We start from the raw sequence: 18,624 nt of genomic DNA, 5'->3' as shown, positions 1-18,624 counted from the left end.
CTTAATGTGGAACACAACCGAGTCAAACTAACGCGTTTTGGTTCTTATCCGCAGCATCTGCACATATTTAAATGATTTCATCATCATATACGTCAATTTTAACAACATAGAATAATAATCTGAGGTTGTTTGACAGGAAACAGCAGCCCTGCAAAATCTGTTTTTATTCATCAAAACAATAAACTGACCAATAAAGTTTTGTGCAGACACATCCTCCACCATAAACAGAAGAAATAACCAAAAAACACAAATATAATCAATCACATCCTGGAAATAAAAACAAAGGTTTGTGAGCATAGAAGAAGAAATCCCACCACTGTTGATCCATTTTCCACTGCTGGTAGTGATGCATGGCCCCGCCTCTTCCTGCTAATCTGACAGGCAGCTAATTGATATTTTCTCTGCATATATCAGACTGGAGCTGTTGCATGTGAATAAAAAGTAAAAATTGCCATGTCAGGATTACATAAATGAGCATTTTTACTGTTCTGACATCCCTGTAAACATAAGCATTATTTCGGCACTGCTTCATTGGGAAATTATGGAGTTACATTTCTATTTCAATGGCAATATTTGACCTTTTTAGTACAGGAAATATTAGCGTCACAAATTACAAATTTAATGCTAATACTTAGCTGGAGGCTATGAAATCAGTGCAGCTATGAACAAAATTAATGAAATAATAATTTCATATTTAAAAATAAGGAAAGGTGTTTTTGCGCAGAATTAAGGACAGAAAGGTTCACTTGCATTTTAACAGACTAAACTGTTTTAATTGTTAACGTTTGGGAAAAAAACAGAATTTATCGTGCAAGAAGAGGCTCATTTAATGCTGTAAGAAACTTCATGAAAATTCTTCAGAAGAACTTTAACCATGGCAGCAAATTTTAAATCTAAAATATCCAACAGTGGGTTCCCGTGAGGCTCAGACTCTCTCCTGCCTGGCCCACAGGTCTTAAACCTGACAGAAATCAAACAAAGCTGAAAACTGTAAAAAGACGACAGCTATTTTGCATTTCTGCTGTCAATAAACTTAAAGCCACGCTGTCCAAGTTTAAATGAGACCGTTTTGGGAAAAACGTAATGCAATTCTGTCCAGTCTGGTTTTGTCTGGTACTACCTTACCCCTGCTGTCGGACAACCACTCAGGCCACCATGACAGTTTTAAGCCATCAATCAGACCTTAAATTACTGACAGTCCCTCTGGTTTCCCTGACAACGTCACAGGAGAGGTGCAGTCCAAGTGGCGAGGGCACCGCACTCCTCCACGGCAGCCATGTTTCCTCTCAGGTCGCTGAACTGTCACTGTCTCCGTCACAGTCCTCCTCGCCGTTGTCATCCAGATGAGACATGTAATTGGACGAGGTCTTCTGCTGGAGACAACATCGGGACCATTAAGACACATGGGGGACAAGAAAGAGTTTTGTTTTTTTAAGACAATTCTTCACTGATTCAATTTTGAAATAACTGTTGAGGATACCTCCAGAAATAGAAGGGGGCAGTACAAACATGTGTAGCTACTTTTGTGTTGCTTGCAATGGAAGGCAAAGGTGCATTATTCTGGGAACCAAAACAGACGTTTCCACAGCTGAGATGGGAGAAACTCTGCGGATGGCAACTGTTGCCTGACTTCTTAAATGATGAGAGGACTTTACCGGCGTTCACCCAGATGCAGACGGGAAAGTTCAAGTAGAACAAGGGTCCTAAAAATCACAGCTGTGGCCAAATCCATAACTGAACATGCTAAAATCTGTTCCCCATCCAATCTGACAGAGCCTTGCAAAAAAAGCTGGAGTAAAGGCCCTTTGACCCCAACCGTCCGTCTGTCTGTCAAAGTGTCATCAGATAGACAGATGAATAATTTCTCTTTTGTAATCTGACTTTAGTTTGGAAACTTGTGTCATCGTGTTACTCATAAAACAGTACGTTGTGGGAGGTATGTTTAACTGCGTACTACCGTTCGACCCGCTGGCTCTCTGTAGGAGGGGCACACCATGTGAAAGCGAGGGATGGCCACCTGGAAAACTTCCTCTTTATTTGCTGAAAGATAAAAGTCAAGTTCAGGATTGTTGTGATGATTATTTTACACAGGTGAGGACCCTAACCCCTCTAAACAGGAAGTGACGGTTGGACATTACCAAGCCGGTGGAAGGTGTAATGACCCTCCATGTACTCCGAGTGGGTGGAGAAGGTGGTGCAGCTGGAGTACTCATGGACTTTTCCAGGTCTCATGACCGGGAACTCTCCTGTAAACACCAACAGCCTGGATCAGCCTGGAGCAACAGCCCATCATGACTGTACCAAACGATCATGTGACCCGAGCAGCATACCAACCACACCGGGCCCCTGGACTTCCTCCACATTGCCGTCGGAAGTGGTGATTTTCCAGTACCGGCTATCAAGCTGACAGGCAGCCTCAGGCGATGCTTTGCTCGACATTTCTATTCTGAAACAGGCACTGCTGTTACAACAGAGGAGGAACCTGTGCTGACGGACCGGAAAGACTGACGGATACCTGACACGGTAGGTGAAGAAGAAATGTGGCGGATGGACCGACGATAGTTCCGGGAGAAAAGAAGTAGATACAGAAACAGTGATGTCATCGGTGGTCGCCACGCAACCCTTATCGTGCACATACCTGCAGGAGTAATAATCACAGGAGGCCGTCATGGCGGGAAAGAGTATTTACTGTATTTGGAAAAAATAAAGATGAAAATGAGCAGATTTTACCTAAAGATCTGGTCTCTGATTATTGGAAAATCCCCCGAGACCACATTGTGGACGTAGGTCGTGAACCAATCGAGGAAACTGGAACCTGAACACACAGACATGAAAACACAAACTTAGCTGTTGTAATGGAGATACTGTGAATTGTTTCTAATTATAGTGTTGTGAGGCTTTGATGTGTTTTTAAGGACATTTCTACACAAGAAACAGACCTGTGATGAACATGTTAATGGCTGAGGGATCCTGAGCCGTCTGGTCCTGAAACATAAAAATGCTTCACGCTAGTTAAACTGTGACATCTCTACTCCGAGCCTGTTGCATTTAGCGGTGAAACAATCAGAAAAAGTGCATTACAAATGTGGAGGAAGCTTACGTACAGGACAGGGGTAGAAGCTCTCAAACTTGTGGCGCCCCTCGGCGGACTCCAGGGCCATGTACTGGCTGAGGCCGGTATGGAAGCAGAAGGTGAGTGGGAGGCAGTGTCTCATCCCCTTCCTCTGCTGGAAGCCTCCACCTGCTGTTTCTATGTCCAGCAGCACCTCTGAGCGGTAGTGATTTGACAGCGACATGCTGCCCATCAGCCTGCGGACCCAAAGACAGGAAGGAGAGTGTTGGAGGACAGGTGGGCTGGGCCTGGGAGCTGCTGTCAGAGAGATACTGACCCTGGGATCACCAGCTTCTGTCCATTATGGATGCGGTAGGAGCAGCGGTAATCATTCGGAAGGCTGCCGTTGATCTGAGCCTCGATGTTGTTAAGCTCCAGCTCGGTGGCGCCCTCTGGCGGAGGAGATTACACTTAACGTTCTATCGACATTGACGTTCAAGTTATTTTACATTTACACAGGTGTAGGTTTGGTTTTGTAGTACTTTTGTGTTACTTTTTTACTTTGTGCCATAAGAGCCAAAAATGTCTTTTTCTTCACATAAAAAGATTTTAGCTTTAAAATTTTAAAGACCCTTTGAAACTGACGACCAATCCCCAAACCTATCAATCTTGAGATAACAAATAAATAACATGAATGTTCCAGGAAAGAAATCCAAGTGCTCAACTCGTCTGACTTTAGTTGACCACTTTAGTTGACCACTTTAAAGACTTGTAATCAGCACCTTTGAGCGATGCGATCATGCGTGGACACCTCTGCTGCAGGAAGGTCTTCAGCTGCTCCCAGGCTCTCTTCAACACCGGGTAGTACGTGATGTATCGGCCCAGGTCCCTGTAGTACTGTCTGAAGAGACAGTACCACGATGTGCCGCTCAGCACCCGGTCTGCGCTGTTCAAGACCAGGCAGGAATCGTGTTGAGTTTTCGATTTAATGAAATAATTGCCTTTACAAAAGTTAAAAGCGAGTACTTTGCTTTTTTTGGACAAATGCATAGGATAGATGCAGTGAAAAGGACTTACTCTGTCAGCAGCCAGTGTTTGGAGCAAAGTGTTTTCCATAGTGGGTTGTGTTTGGTCAATTCATTCATCCTTCTGTTGACATAACTGCAACTACAGAAAACACGCACACACCCCCACACACACGCACACAATTACTACTAACAAATACAAAGGTGAACTAAATGCACACAAAGAAGGGGAAAACTTTCTGGTGGGATTTTAAATGAAGCACTTTTAACACGTAAATTAATTACAGTCTTATAATAATACAATATCGCAAGACCTGCACCATTAGGGGACTTTATATGTGGTATTTTACAACAAAAACAAACACGCTTCGATGGATCATTACACCACAATAAAACAGTGTGTTGGGATCTGCTAAATTTCATCTTGTTCAAAGTTTATATCCCAATATCTCTTTTGAAATAAAGATAATGACAGCATTTATTCACATTTTGTTAAACCTGAGTACACCACTGAAAATAATCAAAATGAGTGTAATGATTTTTTTTAACAAAAAAGATGTTTCCAACAAACTCGATGGGATTAAAAGGTTCACTTAACAATTAGCAGCTAACAACAGCTAACAAGCTCTAGTTAGTATTCATCATTTTATCACGATGTGGCTTTTTAATCTACGTTTGGTTTGTTCTCATGACTTTATTTATGTCGCTACATATATATGTCTGTATTTAAGTTGAAATGACCACAAAACCACTTAAATGTCAGAAAACCCGTCTGCTGCTCATTAGAAACCCCGCATTTCTAACCGGCAACAACATGAACTGGACGTGACAGCTAAATGACTAAATTCTAAAGTCGACTTTATACATCACAGGCCACAAATATTATCTTTTATGTGTGTTTTGGGTCACGGTGGATCCACTTAGTTGTACTTTCACTGCTCTGGTTCGTCCGTGTTGACGTTAGCCGCCTGACGCTCGTCTTCTGCAGCTTACTCACTTATTTAATGCCGTCATTTTTACGGTCACTTTCTCCTGCCTGTAGCCATTTGTAACCAAATAGTCAGTTACGTACTTGATCAGGTCTCTGAAGCTGAGAAAGGATAAAATGTGAAGCAACGGATCTGCGGGGAGCTGATCCACCCGTAACTCCGCGGAAGCTGCCATTGTTATCGGCACTTCTTCTTCTTCTTCTTTTGGTTTTAAGGGCAGTTCGCGTCCAAGCTGCTGCATGACTGCCACCTACCGACGTGTATGTCCTCTACTCTTCTTTACGGCCTTTGCAATATTCCGGTGTCAGAATCAGAATCAGAATCAGAATCAGATTTATTGCCATTGTTCATGTAATACACAGTATTACACAAGCTAGGAATTTGTCTTGGTGTGACGCTGCGACATTCAACATAAAGAAGACAACACTAGAATAAGATAAATAAAATAAAATAAGACATATATACAGTATATACATAAATAGTAAGAAATAGTGCAGGTCAATGCAGGAGTAATGTGATGTATTGTTCGTGAGTCCGACTGGCTGCTGTACATGGTGCTTAAGTGATAAGTCACTTGGTGTTCAGCAGCCTGACGGCAGAGGGGAAGAAGCTATCTAAAGTCTAAAAAAAAAAAAAATCTAAAAACTTCCTTCCTTCCGTCTGAATTCTCTAACCCTAACATCTCAAAATGCCTCTCTCGTCCCCACCATCCATCCCAATCCTCCTCAGTCCTTCCCTCAGCCTCCTCTCCTCACCATACCGCCCACATACCAAAAGCCCATGTTCTGTTGTCTCCAATGCTCACACAACCCACTTGTATGTTTCCCCACAATATATAAGGTACTATTTATATTGCTGTGCCCTATTTGTAATCTTGCTATTACGACCTGTTCCTTTCTGTTATTTCCCCTTCTCGATGAGTTGACCGTCCTTTGTATTGAAAAAAATGCCTCCCAATTCTGTTGCCACCTCTCAATTGCTTTCCTCCATACAATACTCTTCCTTTCTGACTTTGACAATTTGACCTCCCTTTCAACATCACTTCTTTTGCCACAAACAACACTAAGCACTTTCCCTAAACATTTTCTGTACTCTATTATATCTATCACTAAACCTGGATGACTTGCTGACACTGTTTTGATACTTGTTAATGCGGATACTGAATCACTGCACTATGGGTTTGTGTGTTCTTTGACACATCTGTATACATTTCTTATATCTGCTGTCCAGAATATAGTAAAACTCACTTTTAATATCAGAGCTCTTCTTACTGTGCTTGACTTTGAGAAGCTCCAAATCTACTGTCAACTCTCCAATAACCAGACTACTAGACCCCCCACCCCCATATCCTTGGCCACCTCATTGTTCAGGTTTAGCTCGAACAGGACCCGGATGCAGACAGGAAACAAAAGGGTTTATTTTAAATGAAAGAAGTCTTGAACGCTGCACGATTCTTCGGAGGGAGGCGTGGTGACCATTAGAGTGAAGTAAAGAACAAAGAAACAATTCCAAAATCACAAACATCAAATGAATCAAATCTCAGAGGCCACATCGACCACAAAGCTGATGGAACATCTGACACTGGTGACCAGGAGCCCAGGGCCTCAATAGTCAGTAGATTAGCAATCGGCAGCAGGCGTGACTGTCACCAGCGACAGCTGTAGGAAAATGGCTCCACCACGCTCCCTGGAGAAAGAACAGGACAGAAAAAACCATCACCCTTGTTTTTTCACATGAAAACTTGAGACTCCATTTAACTCCCCATCTTTCAACTTTTCGGCACTTATTCTTCTTCGCGGTTCTTTTGAACAATGGCTGGAAAACAACGCAAATGTTAAATACCGCCACCTAGTGTTTGATTGTCCACCGACAAATATTTTTAACAAACGAAATTTCGTCAAAATCATGTTCATTAAAAAAAAATCACTTTTTTAAATTTACGACTTTAATTGATAGGAAATTATGTAAAATAGTTAGTGTGTTTTTTTTGTGTTTTTTTTTTTTTTTTTTTACACTTTTTTGTGGAGTTATTTCTTTCTTTATTGGCATGTGTTATAGTGTGCAGATTTTGTTGGACCAGATCATTTCTAGACTGTAGTATATGGAGTAAAACTTTGGAAAACATCTCTTTTGTGTTTCTAGTACGACCAGATCAAACTGTAGGGAAAGACTTTCACCTCCGTATCTGTGCATAAATATTTGCACAGTAAGACACAAACAGAACAAACAGAGATTAAGAGAACGACAATCTGTTTTTAAGGCTTCCAACAATTTTTATAAATCTTATTTATGTAGTTTCATCTCTGTTTCTAATGAGTATGAAGACACCAGCTGGGAGATTATGTGACCCGTCTCACCCCCACCCCAGCACAGGTTTGGCGCTGACTCGACCTCTGACCTTAGCAGCCATATATCCTCCTAAAGCTGCTCAAGAACAAAAGTTCATCCACTCACTCCTCATTATCATGTCGACACTCATATTTCTTCAGCCATTGCACATCTCAGGGATTTTGATACTGCTTTAAGCGTCACCATCAGGTAACACTTGTCTTTGGGTAAGATCTGACTATTGTACTCACACCATTGAATTGTGTAGTAATTGATCAACTACTGAGGTGAGGTATAAAAGTAAAAAATACTGCCCTCTTAAAGAGTACAAGTACTTTGGTACTTCATACTTCCTGTAAGTCCAAATAGGTTTTAAGTCAAAGTAAACATGAGGAATCACATTAAACATGTCTGACTCATCAGTCCAGCTCAAACTTTGACCCTGTGATCAATAACTGCTCCACCAGAGAGAGAGAGAGAGGAGAGAGAGAGAGAGAGAGAGAGAGAGAGAGAGAGAGAAGAAGAACTGAAGAAACACAGACACTGCTGGTTCTGAGGTTCTGATGGGAGTTCTGAATCATGGCGGGACCAACAGTTAAACCGCTCACCGTCCTGCTGCTGTTCCTGCTGCACAGCTGTCTGGCCAATCATGGTACTTTATTTTATATTCTGATTACTACAGAGTCATTCAAGTAGAAGTAGGTTATTGATGGAAAATAATGCAAGCGTCATGATCATTGTGAGACTGTAACATTAAGCTAACATTAAAGGGCTGTATAAAAACACGGTTCAGAGTCCTGGGATCAGAATGTATTTGAATGTGTCGTACTTTTACACGAAAGCTCCTTCAGTTCTAAACAAGCTCGAACAGATAAATATGTCCTTGTGTACCTGGCAGCTTTGGGAATAAATGTAACACTTTCAGGCGAATTCAAGTCCTCTTAATGTTGTCGGTTTGATTGTTGGCAGTTTTCCTCAGCAGCCGTTCAGCCTCACAGGTGCTGGTCAGGAGCCGACGGGCCAATCAGATGTTTGAGGAGATAAAAGCAGGTGAGAAGTACTCCTCTACTACGGTACAAGTGATTTTCTTGTTTCTTCTGTGCCCCACCAAAAGTGCACAGATAACTGATTAGTTACCATGACTACTCAGTTCCATCTTCACCAGACGCACCAGGAGGAGTTAAAGGCTGTTCTGATGTATTATTATGTATTCTCAACCCCAGGAAACCTTGAGAGAGAGTGTATGGAGGAAATGTGTGACCAGGAAGAAGCCAGAGAGGTGTTTGAACAGCCGGATACGACGGTACAACCCCGCTGTGCTCGAATTTCATCACAGCATCAGGAAAACTGAATTCAGTAAACTAATCCAGACTGATTTTTGCCCTTCCAGGAAGCCTTTTGGAAGAAGTATCTGGGTGAGCAACACAAGTTCAAAGTATGAAATAAAGTGATCAGTTTGGCTGCCAGCATGTCCAGAGCAGCGGCAAACACCATTTTAGCATAGCCTAGCCTAGCATTGGAGTTTAACTGTTTAGTCTGATTCAGATTCTGTTTATACTACAAAAAACAATTTTCATTAACACAAATTAGAACTAAAAACTACTTCAGGAGATGGGGAGTAAGGTCTCAAAGAGTTTCAATTTTGGGCCAGTTGTGAAAGTTTAAACAGTCAGTGGTATTGCAAACATGAACAAAGTTCATCACACACACACACACACACACACACACACACACACACACCCACACACACGCACACACATCGCAACACTGAGTACACACGTCCAACTGTCTGTCTGCCTGTCTGTCTCACAGACTGTAATGGAAATCAGCTGCCGAGAACAGAAGCCAACATCATCGCTTTCAAAGAGTGTATAGATGGTAAACATGAACTGGCAGAAAATAGTTTTAGTTGATTCATGTGGGAATGTGTGCTTACAGTTTGTGTGTTTTCAGGGTTTTGCATTTCTGGCAGAGGACTAAACTACGCAGGAAATGTCAACATCTCAAAATCTGGAATTCAGTGTCAGCACTGGAAACACAGCTTCCCACATCCCATAATGAGGTGCAAAAAAATGCTTATTTCCAAGCAATTACAAGGAGTTTGCCTTGATCAGATCTTGATCACTGAAGTCCACTGAGCAGAAACGAGACAATTGTCCAATTGTCCAAGCTTCCCCATAGTCCTTTTTTTAGGCCAAGATCAGTTGAAGCCCATGAACACCTACACCTGACACATCCCAGTCCCACTCTGGCTCCAGGGCAGCGTCCCAAGCCATGGTGTTCATAAAGGCCGAGTCATGTTAACCAGTTTTTCCTATCTGCTTACTTCTAGGGAGTACAATGCTTCAGAGCCAAACAGCATCCTCCAGGAGAACTTCTGCCGTAACCCAAACAACAGTCCGGATGGACCCTGGTGTTTCACCACAGACCCCACAGTCCAAAAGGAGACCTGCAGGGTTCCCATATGTGGCAAGTATCTGCGAGCACTACAAACCCGCAGAACCTTCTGTTCCAAAGTACTGTTCTAAAGTACTGTTGTGGATGCAAAGATTTTGATTGCTTTGATCCACTTTTCTTGTCATTAATAACATCAGTGACCAGCCCAGGTCTTTCTTATTCCAGGAGAAGCCTTCGTTCCACCAACTCTGACCCCTAAACACTTCAAAACTATCCATTCTTCGTGCATTTCAAACTATGGCGTAGACTACGTTGGTGACCTGGATGTCTCAGCGAAGGGCCACGCCTGTTTGAAGTGGTCCTCTCCTGAAGTCGTGACCCTCAGCCAGAATAAGGGCTTCAATCCTGATATCAACCTGCCTGGTAACAAGTGTCGAAACCCCGACAAAGATCCAGAGGGCCCCTGGTGCTACGTGAATGCTTCTGGGAAAGTGATAGTCGACTACTGTGACCTTCCAGTGTGCGGTATAATGACATCACCAAAGAAAGTCGCGGTCCGACCGCAGCACATGGATGGAGGTTGTGGGTGAAGCATCTGTCTCTGTTTACCTCCCACACAGAGGACTTACTCAGTCAGGAAGAGACGCTGGATACTGGAGCCCAGCAGCGCACAACCCTATCCTCTTCCAAGAAAAGATTTTTTAATCCCCGTACATTTGGAGAAGGAGAAGACGGTAAACCACTGGCTAATTTTAACGCTCAAAGAATTAGAACTATACCTAACTCAACTGCTCTGACAGGCTTGTACTCGAGCCTAGAATGGACATAACAGACTTAAAATCATTACTGGTGAGCTATAACAAATCGCTTTAGCCACTCTAGCTTTCCAAAATGGAGGGGTGGAAGGTATTTGAGTAGATTTAAAAGGTTAAACTGGTTGGCGGTTTCCAATATGACGATAATGCTATTGATGATCATTTTAAGAACCATATGTTCTGAGAGGACAACTAATGGTTTGATCTGTTGTCCAACTGGTTGAGTGGAATATTGACCGAGTCACTTGGTTGTTTGCATCAGAGTGTGGACGGCGACCCCTGTTTGAACAGATAAACAACAAGGACGCCAGCGAGGACGAGTTGTTGCAGTCCTACCGGGAGAAACGCATCGTGGGCGGCGACGAAGCCGAGGTGGCTTCAGCACCATGGTAGGAACAGTTAAACCGTGTCACCTTGGCAACCACATCACGTGGAAGTTGCCTTGTGATGCAAGGATGAAGTAGAGATGATGCCATCCGCAGGCAGGTGATGCTGTACAAACGGAGCCCACAGGAGCTGCTGTGTGGAGCCAGTCTGATCAGCAATGAGTGGGTCCTCACTGCAGCACACTGCATCCTCTACCCACCCTGGAACAAGAACTTCAGCGCGTCTGACATACTGGTGCGCCTGGGCAAACACAACAGGGCCAAGTAGGTCTTCCTGGCCATGACTTTTCAGCTACATCAGGTTGCTAATGAGCCTCATTGGAGCCTTCGCAAATTTTCAGGTTTGAGCAAGGCATCGAGAAGATAATGGTGGTCGACCGAATAATCGTCCACCCAAAGTACAACTGGAAGGAGAACCTGAACCGTGACATCGCTCTGCTGCACCTCAGACGGCCAATTCCATTCAGCAATGTGATCCACCCGATCTGTCTGCCGGACAAGAAGGTCGCCAGGATGTAAGAGCAACTTCTGCAAACACCCTCCCCTGACTGGAACAGTCCAAATATGTCCAAGGTGTATACTTCTTTTTTTTTACTGGCAGGTTGATGACCACGGGGTTTAAGGGTCGAGTCACTGGCTGGGGAAACCTCAAGGAAAGCTTTAACCCAGCAGCAAGAAATCTACCCACAAACCTTCAACAAATCCATCTACCGATCGCAGAAGAGGACGTGTGCCGCAGCTCCACGTCAATCAGGATTACAGATAACATGTTCTGTGCCGGTAATGACTGAGATACATCAGTTTAGGAAACCCAACAGCTCTTTGTCTTCATCCATCTTAGCAAGATGTGTTATCCCACTGAAAATTGGCACTTATTAGTCAACTATCTCCAGAACTGGGCTGAAATGAAACTGAAAACTACCTTTCCTCACACTGTGAGCCATCTTATATAGATAGAAGCTATTAATGAATGTGCAAACAAGCTCATTTTAATTTCAGTCATATTTGCCTAATAGTAATTTTCCACCTGATATGGTCCCCTCCCCCCTTGCTAATTCCAGATCCTTTAGAATCAAGACCAGATTCCAGCCAATTAGTGGGTTAATGGGTAATAATAAATGTCAGCGACGCCTCACAGTAAATTGAATGAGAGACACCTGTGCTATGTTCACCAAGAGCCATGTCGTTTAGCTTCAGCTGACAATTGCAAAATGTTCAAGTAATCTGTAACTACTCTGAAACTCTATCAACTTTTTTAGGCTATAAACCAGAGGACAACAAACGTGGCGATGCCTGTGAGGGAGACAGCGGTGGACCCTTCGTTATGAAGGTAAAAACAGACAATATTCTTCAGTGTTTGGGAAATGAATCTCACCTTCTGATGTGCAACTGGTTGGAAATCAGTTGGAGAGAAGAGGCAGTTTGCAGAAACAAAAAGCCCTTACGTGGTTTTCTGCTGGCTGCAGACCATGTCCCTCACCTCATTTTATGGCTTTGCATATATGTTTTAAAGCCCTCGCTAGTAATGTAGCATCTGGTGGCATCCGTAACCCACAGCGGTCACTCAGATAGAGCAGTTCCTCTAGCATGGCATACTGTCGTTTACCGCAGCCCTCAGCACAGTGTCAAGTAAAGACAGTACACCAGCAGAGGGGGCTGTAAGAGGGCAACAATCCAGCACCACTCTGCTCCTTTGTGCCAGGGTGAACTTGAGAACTGCCTCTAACGGGCTGCTCGCCTGCATCTTTCTGGCCAACCTTCAGAAACAGACTGCAAACATGTGACAGTGATGGTTGCGCAAACATGCCCTTGGAGGACCTCTTAGCTTACATATGCTAACGAGGTATCCTGAGTGTTGTTAGGTGCCAGGCTGAGCTCTTCAGACACATGCACTGATGCAGTGGCCCAAGGGTTCTCCTGCAGGGCAATGCCACACGTGGCTGGAGTGTGTCATCAGCACCTGGATGATGAAAGCATTGATGCTATTTCAGTGCCCTGTCCTCCAGACCAATCAAGAACCACAAGATTCACTACACCCACTTTCACAGTGCAACACATGACCCATGAGTTCCACTCCAAGACCTTCCATCTTTCATCTCATCAGGAGCATGTCCAGATGTTTTAGGGATTTGAAACAGATGTGGGGAGGTCGGGAACACTAAGGTCCTGCCTCATGAGTTGTGTTGAGATATTCACATAAACCAGATAATTCTGTGACCTCCATAAGTAAAATGTTCTGTGCAGCATCCAGAAGAGAACCGCTGGTACCAGATGGGAATCGTGTCGTGGGGTGAGGGCTGTGATCGGGATGGAAAGTACGGCTTCTACACTCACGTCTTCAGGATGACCAAGTGGATGAGGAAAGTTATCGAGCAGTCAGACAACAATGACGACTCATGAGAATGTTAATAAAGTTTATTCACAATGATTACACTTGTTCAGTAATGTGATGGAGAAATGACATGAAGCAAATTAAAGAAAAAAGATCGATCTACTCAAGAAGAAAAATCTCCATCTTAACAAAAGTAAAATGTACCAAGAGACCGCTGTGGCTCAGTCTTTATTCTGCAGCTGTGTGGTTGCTGCACGTGTCACCAAACCCACGTCACACCTCATCACACCATCTCTGCTATGGCTTCCTGGCTGTTGGCAGACTTGTGAGTCAGCAGGTGTCTGTTCAGGTGAGTTTTGCGGGTGTAGCTTTTAGAACAGTACATGCAGGTGTATGGACGAACACTACTGTGAGACAACATGTGCTTCTTCAGGTCAAACTTCCTCCTGAGACATTTTCCGCATTCCGGACACGAGTACGGTTTTTCTCCTGAAGACACAAAAATGAGAAGGAAACAAAAAAAAAACGTACCGATGAAAAATTGGAATTGTTGTTTCCACATCGGCTACATGGTGGCGTCTGTGTTTTACCTGTGTGGATCCTCCTGTGCTCGGTCAGGTGACAGGAGAGGGTGAAGGCCTTCCCGCAGTTCTCACAGACGTACGGCCGTTCACCTGTGTGTGTCCTCATGTGCTTCTGTAGATCTCCTCCAGACGGCCATCCTTTGCTGCAAATTGTACACACATAAGGTCGCTCGCCCGTGTGCCGCCGCACGTGCACATTGAGTCCTGCGAGAGCCGTGAAATCTTTGGGACAATGGGGGCAGCGATACGGCCGCTCCCCAGCGTGCCTCCTCAGGTGGCCTTCGAGTCCATCGCGGGTTTTAAAGCACTTGCCGCACTGGGGGCACAGGAAGCGACTCTCGTTGATGTGGCTCGCCCTGTGTGAGTTGAGGCCGGTCAGAGAGCTGTACATTTTGCTGCACTGGTCACATTTGTATGCTCGGAACGTGTGTGTGCGCTGATGGATCCGAAGCTGGGTCACCCCTGGACAGCAGTGAGAGATCTGGGATCATTATCCAAGTTTGCTTCAAATGAGCTATATTCATGACTCAGCAGAGTGAGAACTGCTCAACGACTGGTCAAGGTCAGAGCCGTGGCGGCTTACCTGAGAAGGTCTGGTCGCAGAAGCGGCAGCTGTAGCAAGGCTCCACCCCCTCTGCCGAGTGTGTCTGCAAGTGTCGCAGCAGCAGCTTCTGGGAGCTGAAGGTCTGGTGGCACACCGTGCACATGAGCTGAGGCTGCAGCCGCGCCGCCCTCGGCTCCTTCGACTTAATCTCCTTTTCACCCCGGCTGCAGGTGAAACCACTTTTGCCCAGATGTGCTTGTTTGTGATTGGACAGACTGGCAAGGTGGTGGAACTTTTTCTTACACAGGTCACACTGGTAGACGGTGCGAGTGCGATGGCTGCGCTGATGCGTCAGCAGCTCTGAGTCAGTTCTGAAAGTGGTGTCGCACTGGAAGCACGTATGGGTTTTGAGTGGGTGGGGCTCCAGGAGGTGGGATTCTTGCGCAGGAGGCTCTTCCTGAAGGCCAGGTTTAAGTTGCACTGGGACATTTTCGGCCACCGTGGATGTTGGGGCACACAGCTTGTTGGTGCGCAAGTGACGAATCACCTGTGGATGCCAGAAAACACTGAATGAGGCGTATGTTTCAAAGAATTGTTGGGTTCTTTCTGTGGACAGCTGGTCCTAATTTTGTTCCTGCTGAGTCCCACTGACCTGAGAACGGTATATAAAACATTTCCCACACCGAGGACACTTGTGCGCCACCCGCTGGGAATTATGGGACATACTATACAAAGGCTCCGCCAAGACCTCAGAACACGATTGATGTGATTGGTTCCCTGTAAACGTCAGAGGGAGTAAACAAATCCATTTTCATTCCACTGTCCAGGTGTCAGACAGACAGACAGACAGACGGGCAGGCAGACAGACAGACAGATAGGCAATCAAAGAGAGAGTGAGAGAAATACCTATGTCTTCTGATTGGACAGCAAATTTGTCTTCTGACCTGAAAAAGCACAATGTGATTGGCTGATTTTGTACATGAGCTGGACCAAATCTGACATTCCAGAAGTCCTGTGTCTTACCTGTCAACTTCCATATTGACAGCACCTTCATCACCCCCTACCTCCGAAGCCTCCTGATCCACAGGTGACATGACCTGACCAATCACGGCCTCCTCAACCTCCTCCAGCTCCTCCTCGTTGAGCGCCACCACCACCTCCTCCTCTACCAGCTCCACACCCAGATGGACAGGAGGCACCATGTCAGGAAAAGGGTCTGACTGGACCTCTCTGGAAGTGGTGGGAGAGTCGGGATTGGTCAGCTTGGTCAAAAGTGGGTGAGACCAGGCCGAGAGTAGAACGTTTTCTGTATTTTGGTCCACTGCAGAAAAACAGACAGACAAATGATAAGAAAATTTAAAAGTAAAAGTCTTTTATTTAATTCAACCATTTTAATACCAGTGGCTACAGCTTGCTCTTGGGAATAGCTCTGACTGGTCAGCAGCTCTCTCAGATCCTCCCTGTCGACTTCCTGCATAGAATCATCCACAACTCCAGGAGCAGTTTCGAGCCAGAAAGCAGCCTGAAAATATTGACAGATTATTGGCAGAGGTTAGCTAGTGGCATGCCAAATTATGCTCTATTCTAATGTTCCACAGCTGATTTGCAAGGTCAAATTCAATACAGACCTGTTTGAAGTCAGGTACAGGGAACAGCTGCTCGATTTTGTAAAGGAAATCAGAAATGAGGGACTGGAGGGCAGAGTCAAAACTGTAGTTGAAGACCTCCTGAGAATAAGAAAACCTCTATTAGAAAACATACATCTCAAAACCACTTTTAGGTAGTGAAACCTCATCCAAACAAGGCGTGAATAGACCACCAGACAACCAAATGTTTTCCGATATCCTAGAGCTAATCATTTTCTAATTGTGTTATTGATAAAAGATATTACATTGGTGGTCCAGACATGCTGTATTTCAAAATAAGGCTGTCTGACTCAAATGCAATGTCCATCCTGACCTCCAGAAGGCGCTGTCTGTCTGCTGGACACTCTGTCAGTTTCTTGTTGAGGTTCAACAGAGCAGCCCAGCATTTGTCCACCTCTTCATCTGGCTGCTGGAAGAACACACAGGCGGGCGGGTGGGAAGGAAACAAAATTAATAAAGTTGTGTTCTGGAAAAAAATTAGAAATATCTCTCCTGTTTGGATTTTTCTTTTACCTCTGAAACTGAGTGGATTTTCCCGAAATGGGCTTGGACAGCTTGTGGATCTGCATCACTGAGGGCAACCTGTTTTAAAATAGTTGAAGGCAAAAGTGACAGAGATGAAAACGCTTGTGATGGATTTCGTGTCTCTCACTCATCAATCTGCATGTCACGTGTAGCTGCAGCGACTGGTTTTATTAAAAATTCACATAAATTTACGCTTGGGTACACATAGTTAAATTGCCAGCCAGAGCAAAGAACCAGTCATACAACTAAAAGCAAACAGTGAAAATATGGGAGGACTTCATTTTTGTTTTTTATAACCTTTAGAACTTCAGCTCTAAATTGCACACAAGGAGCCTCTTGGAGAAGAGGTGAAATGTCTATAGAGGAATTTGACAGAGAAAAATTCAAGGACAAAGTCAGACCACAATTTAGAAATTGGGCAACTCTCAGGGAAGTTCTGGCTTGTTTGTAATTCATGCAAGAGACATCAAACGTTCACCTTGGCTCTAAGTGCCACCAGCAGAAGACTCTTCTGTCTTTCTGTTAGGAGCTGCGGGACTGTTTCAGTCACCAGGGAAACAAAGTCCTCCAACATCACCAAATTCTTCATGCTCTGCCGTCGTGCAACCTGCCACATCGCTGCCGTCAGCAGGCGGAGGGGAGGGATGAGGAGGCGAAGAGAGGATAGAGGGGGAGGGGAGGCTGAAGAGGGGAGAGGATTATAAAGAAAAGCACAGATGCTAAAAGCTCTGATGACACTGTCTGCAGCAACTGTGCTTTTACCACTGCAAACACCAAAATCGATATATATATATTATATTGATAAATAAATAGACATTCTGCAATGGTCAAATGTTTTATAGGAAAGTCTTAGTGGTGACAGTGAGTAAATTATTCAGAAAACAAGACAAAGATGATTAAACATTTTTATCTTACTCCCCAAACACATCTGGTCTGACAGAGCTGCAAGGTAATTTATATATTTGATATGTAAACTAACTCGCTGGGTACAGTTACATCACTAAATATTAGGTTTATTCTGCCCTGATCTCTTTTAGTCTCATTATGTGGCCATGGGAAAAGACAGTGTGAACACAATTCCTCAAACCGGAGTAGTGAGGAAATGTTGATGTCAAGTTCTACCATCATAAGCAGCACAAAATATGATGAGATTCGTGAGTGAGGCCGTGCACTCTCGTGTGACATTCACATGCACCAAAACTGTAGAAAATGAGTAGGTTTAAACAAACAAAAGCAAACCGTTACTTTAAAAAAAAACAGTTAACACTGCAACTGATACGCACAAGAACAAGCTGCTCCTATTGGAAGTCGTAAACACCTTGAACCGGAATTTCGAAAGGGCAATTAAAATATTCGATAATGCATATCCATTGACGTTTATCTTGTTTGATTCAAACTGATCCAGTTTTGGAGGGATGCGGTTACGTTAGGCTCGAAGTTTAGGTAGTTACCGACACTCGACTGCAACATGATTACTCAGTCTCTTAAATGAAAAATAAAATAAATTGGTAATGACACTGAAGCAGCACGTACCCATTCTACGCATACTGTCACACTCTTCAAGTTTCAGCACTTGTTTGACCTATCGGCTAACAGCTAACTCATGTTTACAGTCCAGCTACCAGCACTTCCGGTGCACACCGGAAGCACACGGAACACTTCCTAATGCTTGTGTGCGTGATGCTTCGTGCTGGGTTTTTTTCAGCGCTATATCTAAAGCAATAACCAAAAGCTAAGCTAAATGCTATCAATATTTAAGTCCCAAGAAACTCTATAGCAGTTTTTAAATAGCCGTTTAATAATTTCTCCCTATGCAGACTGGTGATAACTATATTAAATATGGATTGTCGTTATTCATTTCAATTCTACCAAAACAATGTCTTAAGTCATTAAATATACATTAATGAACTCTAAAGCTTTAGTTGCACATATATGCAAAAAATCTATATATCCTACTTAAATGTTTTAATAATAGAAAAAAGAGCTTGAAATATCCCCCTC

At 44.0% G+C, this 18,624-nt stretch overlaps 3 protein-coding genes and 1 long non-coding RNA gene across 6 annotated transcripts; 1 reads left to right on the top strand and 3 right to left on the bottom strand.

Moving 5' to 3' along the window:
* Positions 1 to 125: 125 nt before the first annotated feature.
* fbxo3 (F-box protein 3) lies at positions 126 to 5,305 on the bottom strand. Of its 2 annotated transcripts, none has more exons than XM_057026843.1 (12): positions 5,150 to 5,305; positions 4,130 to 4,219; positions 3,835 to 3,998; positions 3,390 to 3,504; positions 3,105 to 3,309; positions 2,940 to 2,985; positions 2,731 to 2,815; positions 2,516 to 2,638; positions 2,331 to 2,446; positions 2,139 to 2,246; positions 1,958 to 2,040; positions 126 to 1,373 (listed from the first exon to the last, which is right to left on the bottom strand). In XM_057026843.1, exons 1-12 carry the CDS (start codon positions 5,239 to 5,241, stop codon positions 1,287 to 1,289), a joined length of 1,314 nt encoding a protein of 437 aa, XP_056882823.1. In that variant the 5' UTR covers positions 5,242 to 5,305; the 3' UTR covers positions 126 to 1,286. The 2 variants fall into 2 exon arrangements, with proteins under 2 accessions (XP_056882823.1, XP_056882824.1); XM_057026844.1 differs by having other exon boundaries at positions 126 to 1,370.
* Positions 5,306 to 6,463: 1,158 nt separating this feature from the next.
* LOC130523038 (uncharacterized) lies at positions 6,464 to 12,630 on the bottom strand. The gene is made up of 2 exons (XR_008949783.1): positions 12,368 to 12,630; positions 6,464 to 6,752 (listed from the first exon to the last, which is right to left on the bottom strand). It is a non-coding gene; the product is annotated as an uncharacterized LOC130523038 (long non-coding RNA).
* On the top strand, positions 7,882 to 13,420 carry f2 (coagulation factor II (thrombin)). Its single transcript, XM_057027955.1, has 15 exons — positions 7,882 to 8,046; positions 8,364 to 8,444; positions 8,618 to 8,697; positions 8,785 to 8,809; positions 9,207 to 9,272; positions 9,348 to 9,456; positions 9,727 to 9,863; positions 10,017 to 10,316; positions 10,412 to 10,525; positions 10,869 to 10,995; positions 11,089 to 11,256; positions 11,334 to 11,507; positions 11,594 to 11,772; positions 12,252 to 12,322; positions 13,237 to 13,420. The coding sequence occupies exons 1-15, from the start codon at positions 7,974 to 7,976 to the stop codon at positions 13,390 to 13,392; spliced, it is 1,860 nt and encodes a 619-aa protein (XP_056883935.1). The 5' UTR covers positions 7,882 to 7,973; the 3' UTR covers positions 13,393 to 13,420.
* On the bottom strand, positions 13,390 to 18,290 carry LOC130523020 (zinc finger protein 271-like). Of its 2 annotated transcripts, none has more exons than XM_057027953.1 (12): positions 18,157 to 18,290; positions 17,102 to 17,304; positions 16,612 to 16,680; positions 16,412 to 16,507; positions 16,081 to 16,179; positions 15,851 to 15,974; positions 15,476 to 15,773; positions 15,359 to 15,396; positions 15,105 to 15,229; positions 14,492 to 14,999; positions 13,915 to 14,370; positions 13,390 to 13,813 (listed from the first exon to the last, which is right to left on the bottom strand). In XM_057027953.1, exons 1-12 carry the CDS (start codon positions 18,167 to 18,169, stop codon positions 13,608 to 13,610), a joined length of 2,235 nt encoding a protein of 744 aa, XP_056883933.1. In that variant the 5' UTR covers positions 18,170 to 18,290; the 3' UTR covers positions 13,390 to 13,607. The 2 variants fall into 2 exon arrangements, with proteins under 2 accessions (XP_056883933.1, XP_056883934.1); XM_057027954.1 differs by having other exon boundaries at positions 16,412 to 16,504.
* Positions 18,291 to 18,624: the final 334 nt, after the last annotated feature.

Source organism: Takifugu flavidus, chromosome 3, assembly GCF_003711565.1.
Source record: "Takifugu flavidus isolate HTHZ2018 chromosome 3, ASM371156v2, whole genome shotgun sequence".
NCBI classification, from domain to species: Eukaryota; Metazoa; Chordata; class Actinopteri; order Tetraodontiformes; family Tetraodontidae; genus Takifugu; species Takifugu flavidus.
Note: the sequence above shows the minus strand (reverse complement) of the source record. Positions and strands in the feature narration are given on the sequence as shown.

Coding starts and splice junctions, on each gene's coding strand:
- fbxo3 (XM_057026843.1), bottom strand. CDS start 5,241: ATGGCAGCTTCCGCGGAGTTACGGGTGGATCAGCTCCCCGCAGATCCG. Junction 4,220..5,149: donor AGCTTCAGAGACCTGATCAA/GTACGTAACTGA, acceptor TGTTTTCTGTAG/TTGCAGTTATGTCAACAGAA. Junction 1,374..1,957: donor GAGAGCCAGCGGGTCGAACG/GTAGTACGCAGT, acceptor TGTTGTCTCCAG/CAGAAGACCTCGTCCAATTA.
- f2 (XM_057027955.1), top strand. CDS start 7,974: ATGGCGGGACCAACAGTTAAACCGCTCACCGTCCTGCTGCTGTTCCTG. Junction 9,273..9,347: donor TTTCAAAGAGTGTATAGATG/GTAAACATGAAC, acceptor GTGTGTTTTCAG/GGTTTTGCATTTCTGGCAGA. Junction 12,323..13,236: donor GTGGACCCTTCGTTATGAAG/GTAAAAACAGAC, acceptor TGTTCTGTGCAG/CATCCAGAAGAGAACCGCTG.
- LOC130523020 (XM_057027953.1), bottom strand. Junction 16,180..16,411: donor ACAGACAGCGCCTTCTGGAG/GTCAGGATGGAC, acceptor TCTTATTCTCAG/GAGGTCTTCAACTACAGTTT. Junction 14,371..14,491: donor CTGCGACCAGACCTTCTCAG/GTAAGCCGCCAC, acceptor ACTGCTGTCCAG/GGGTGACCCAGCTTCGGATC.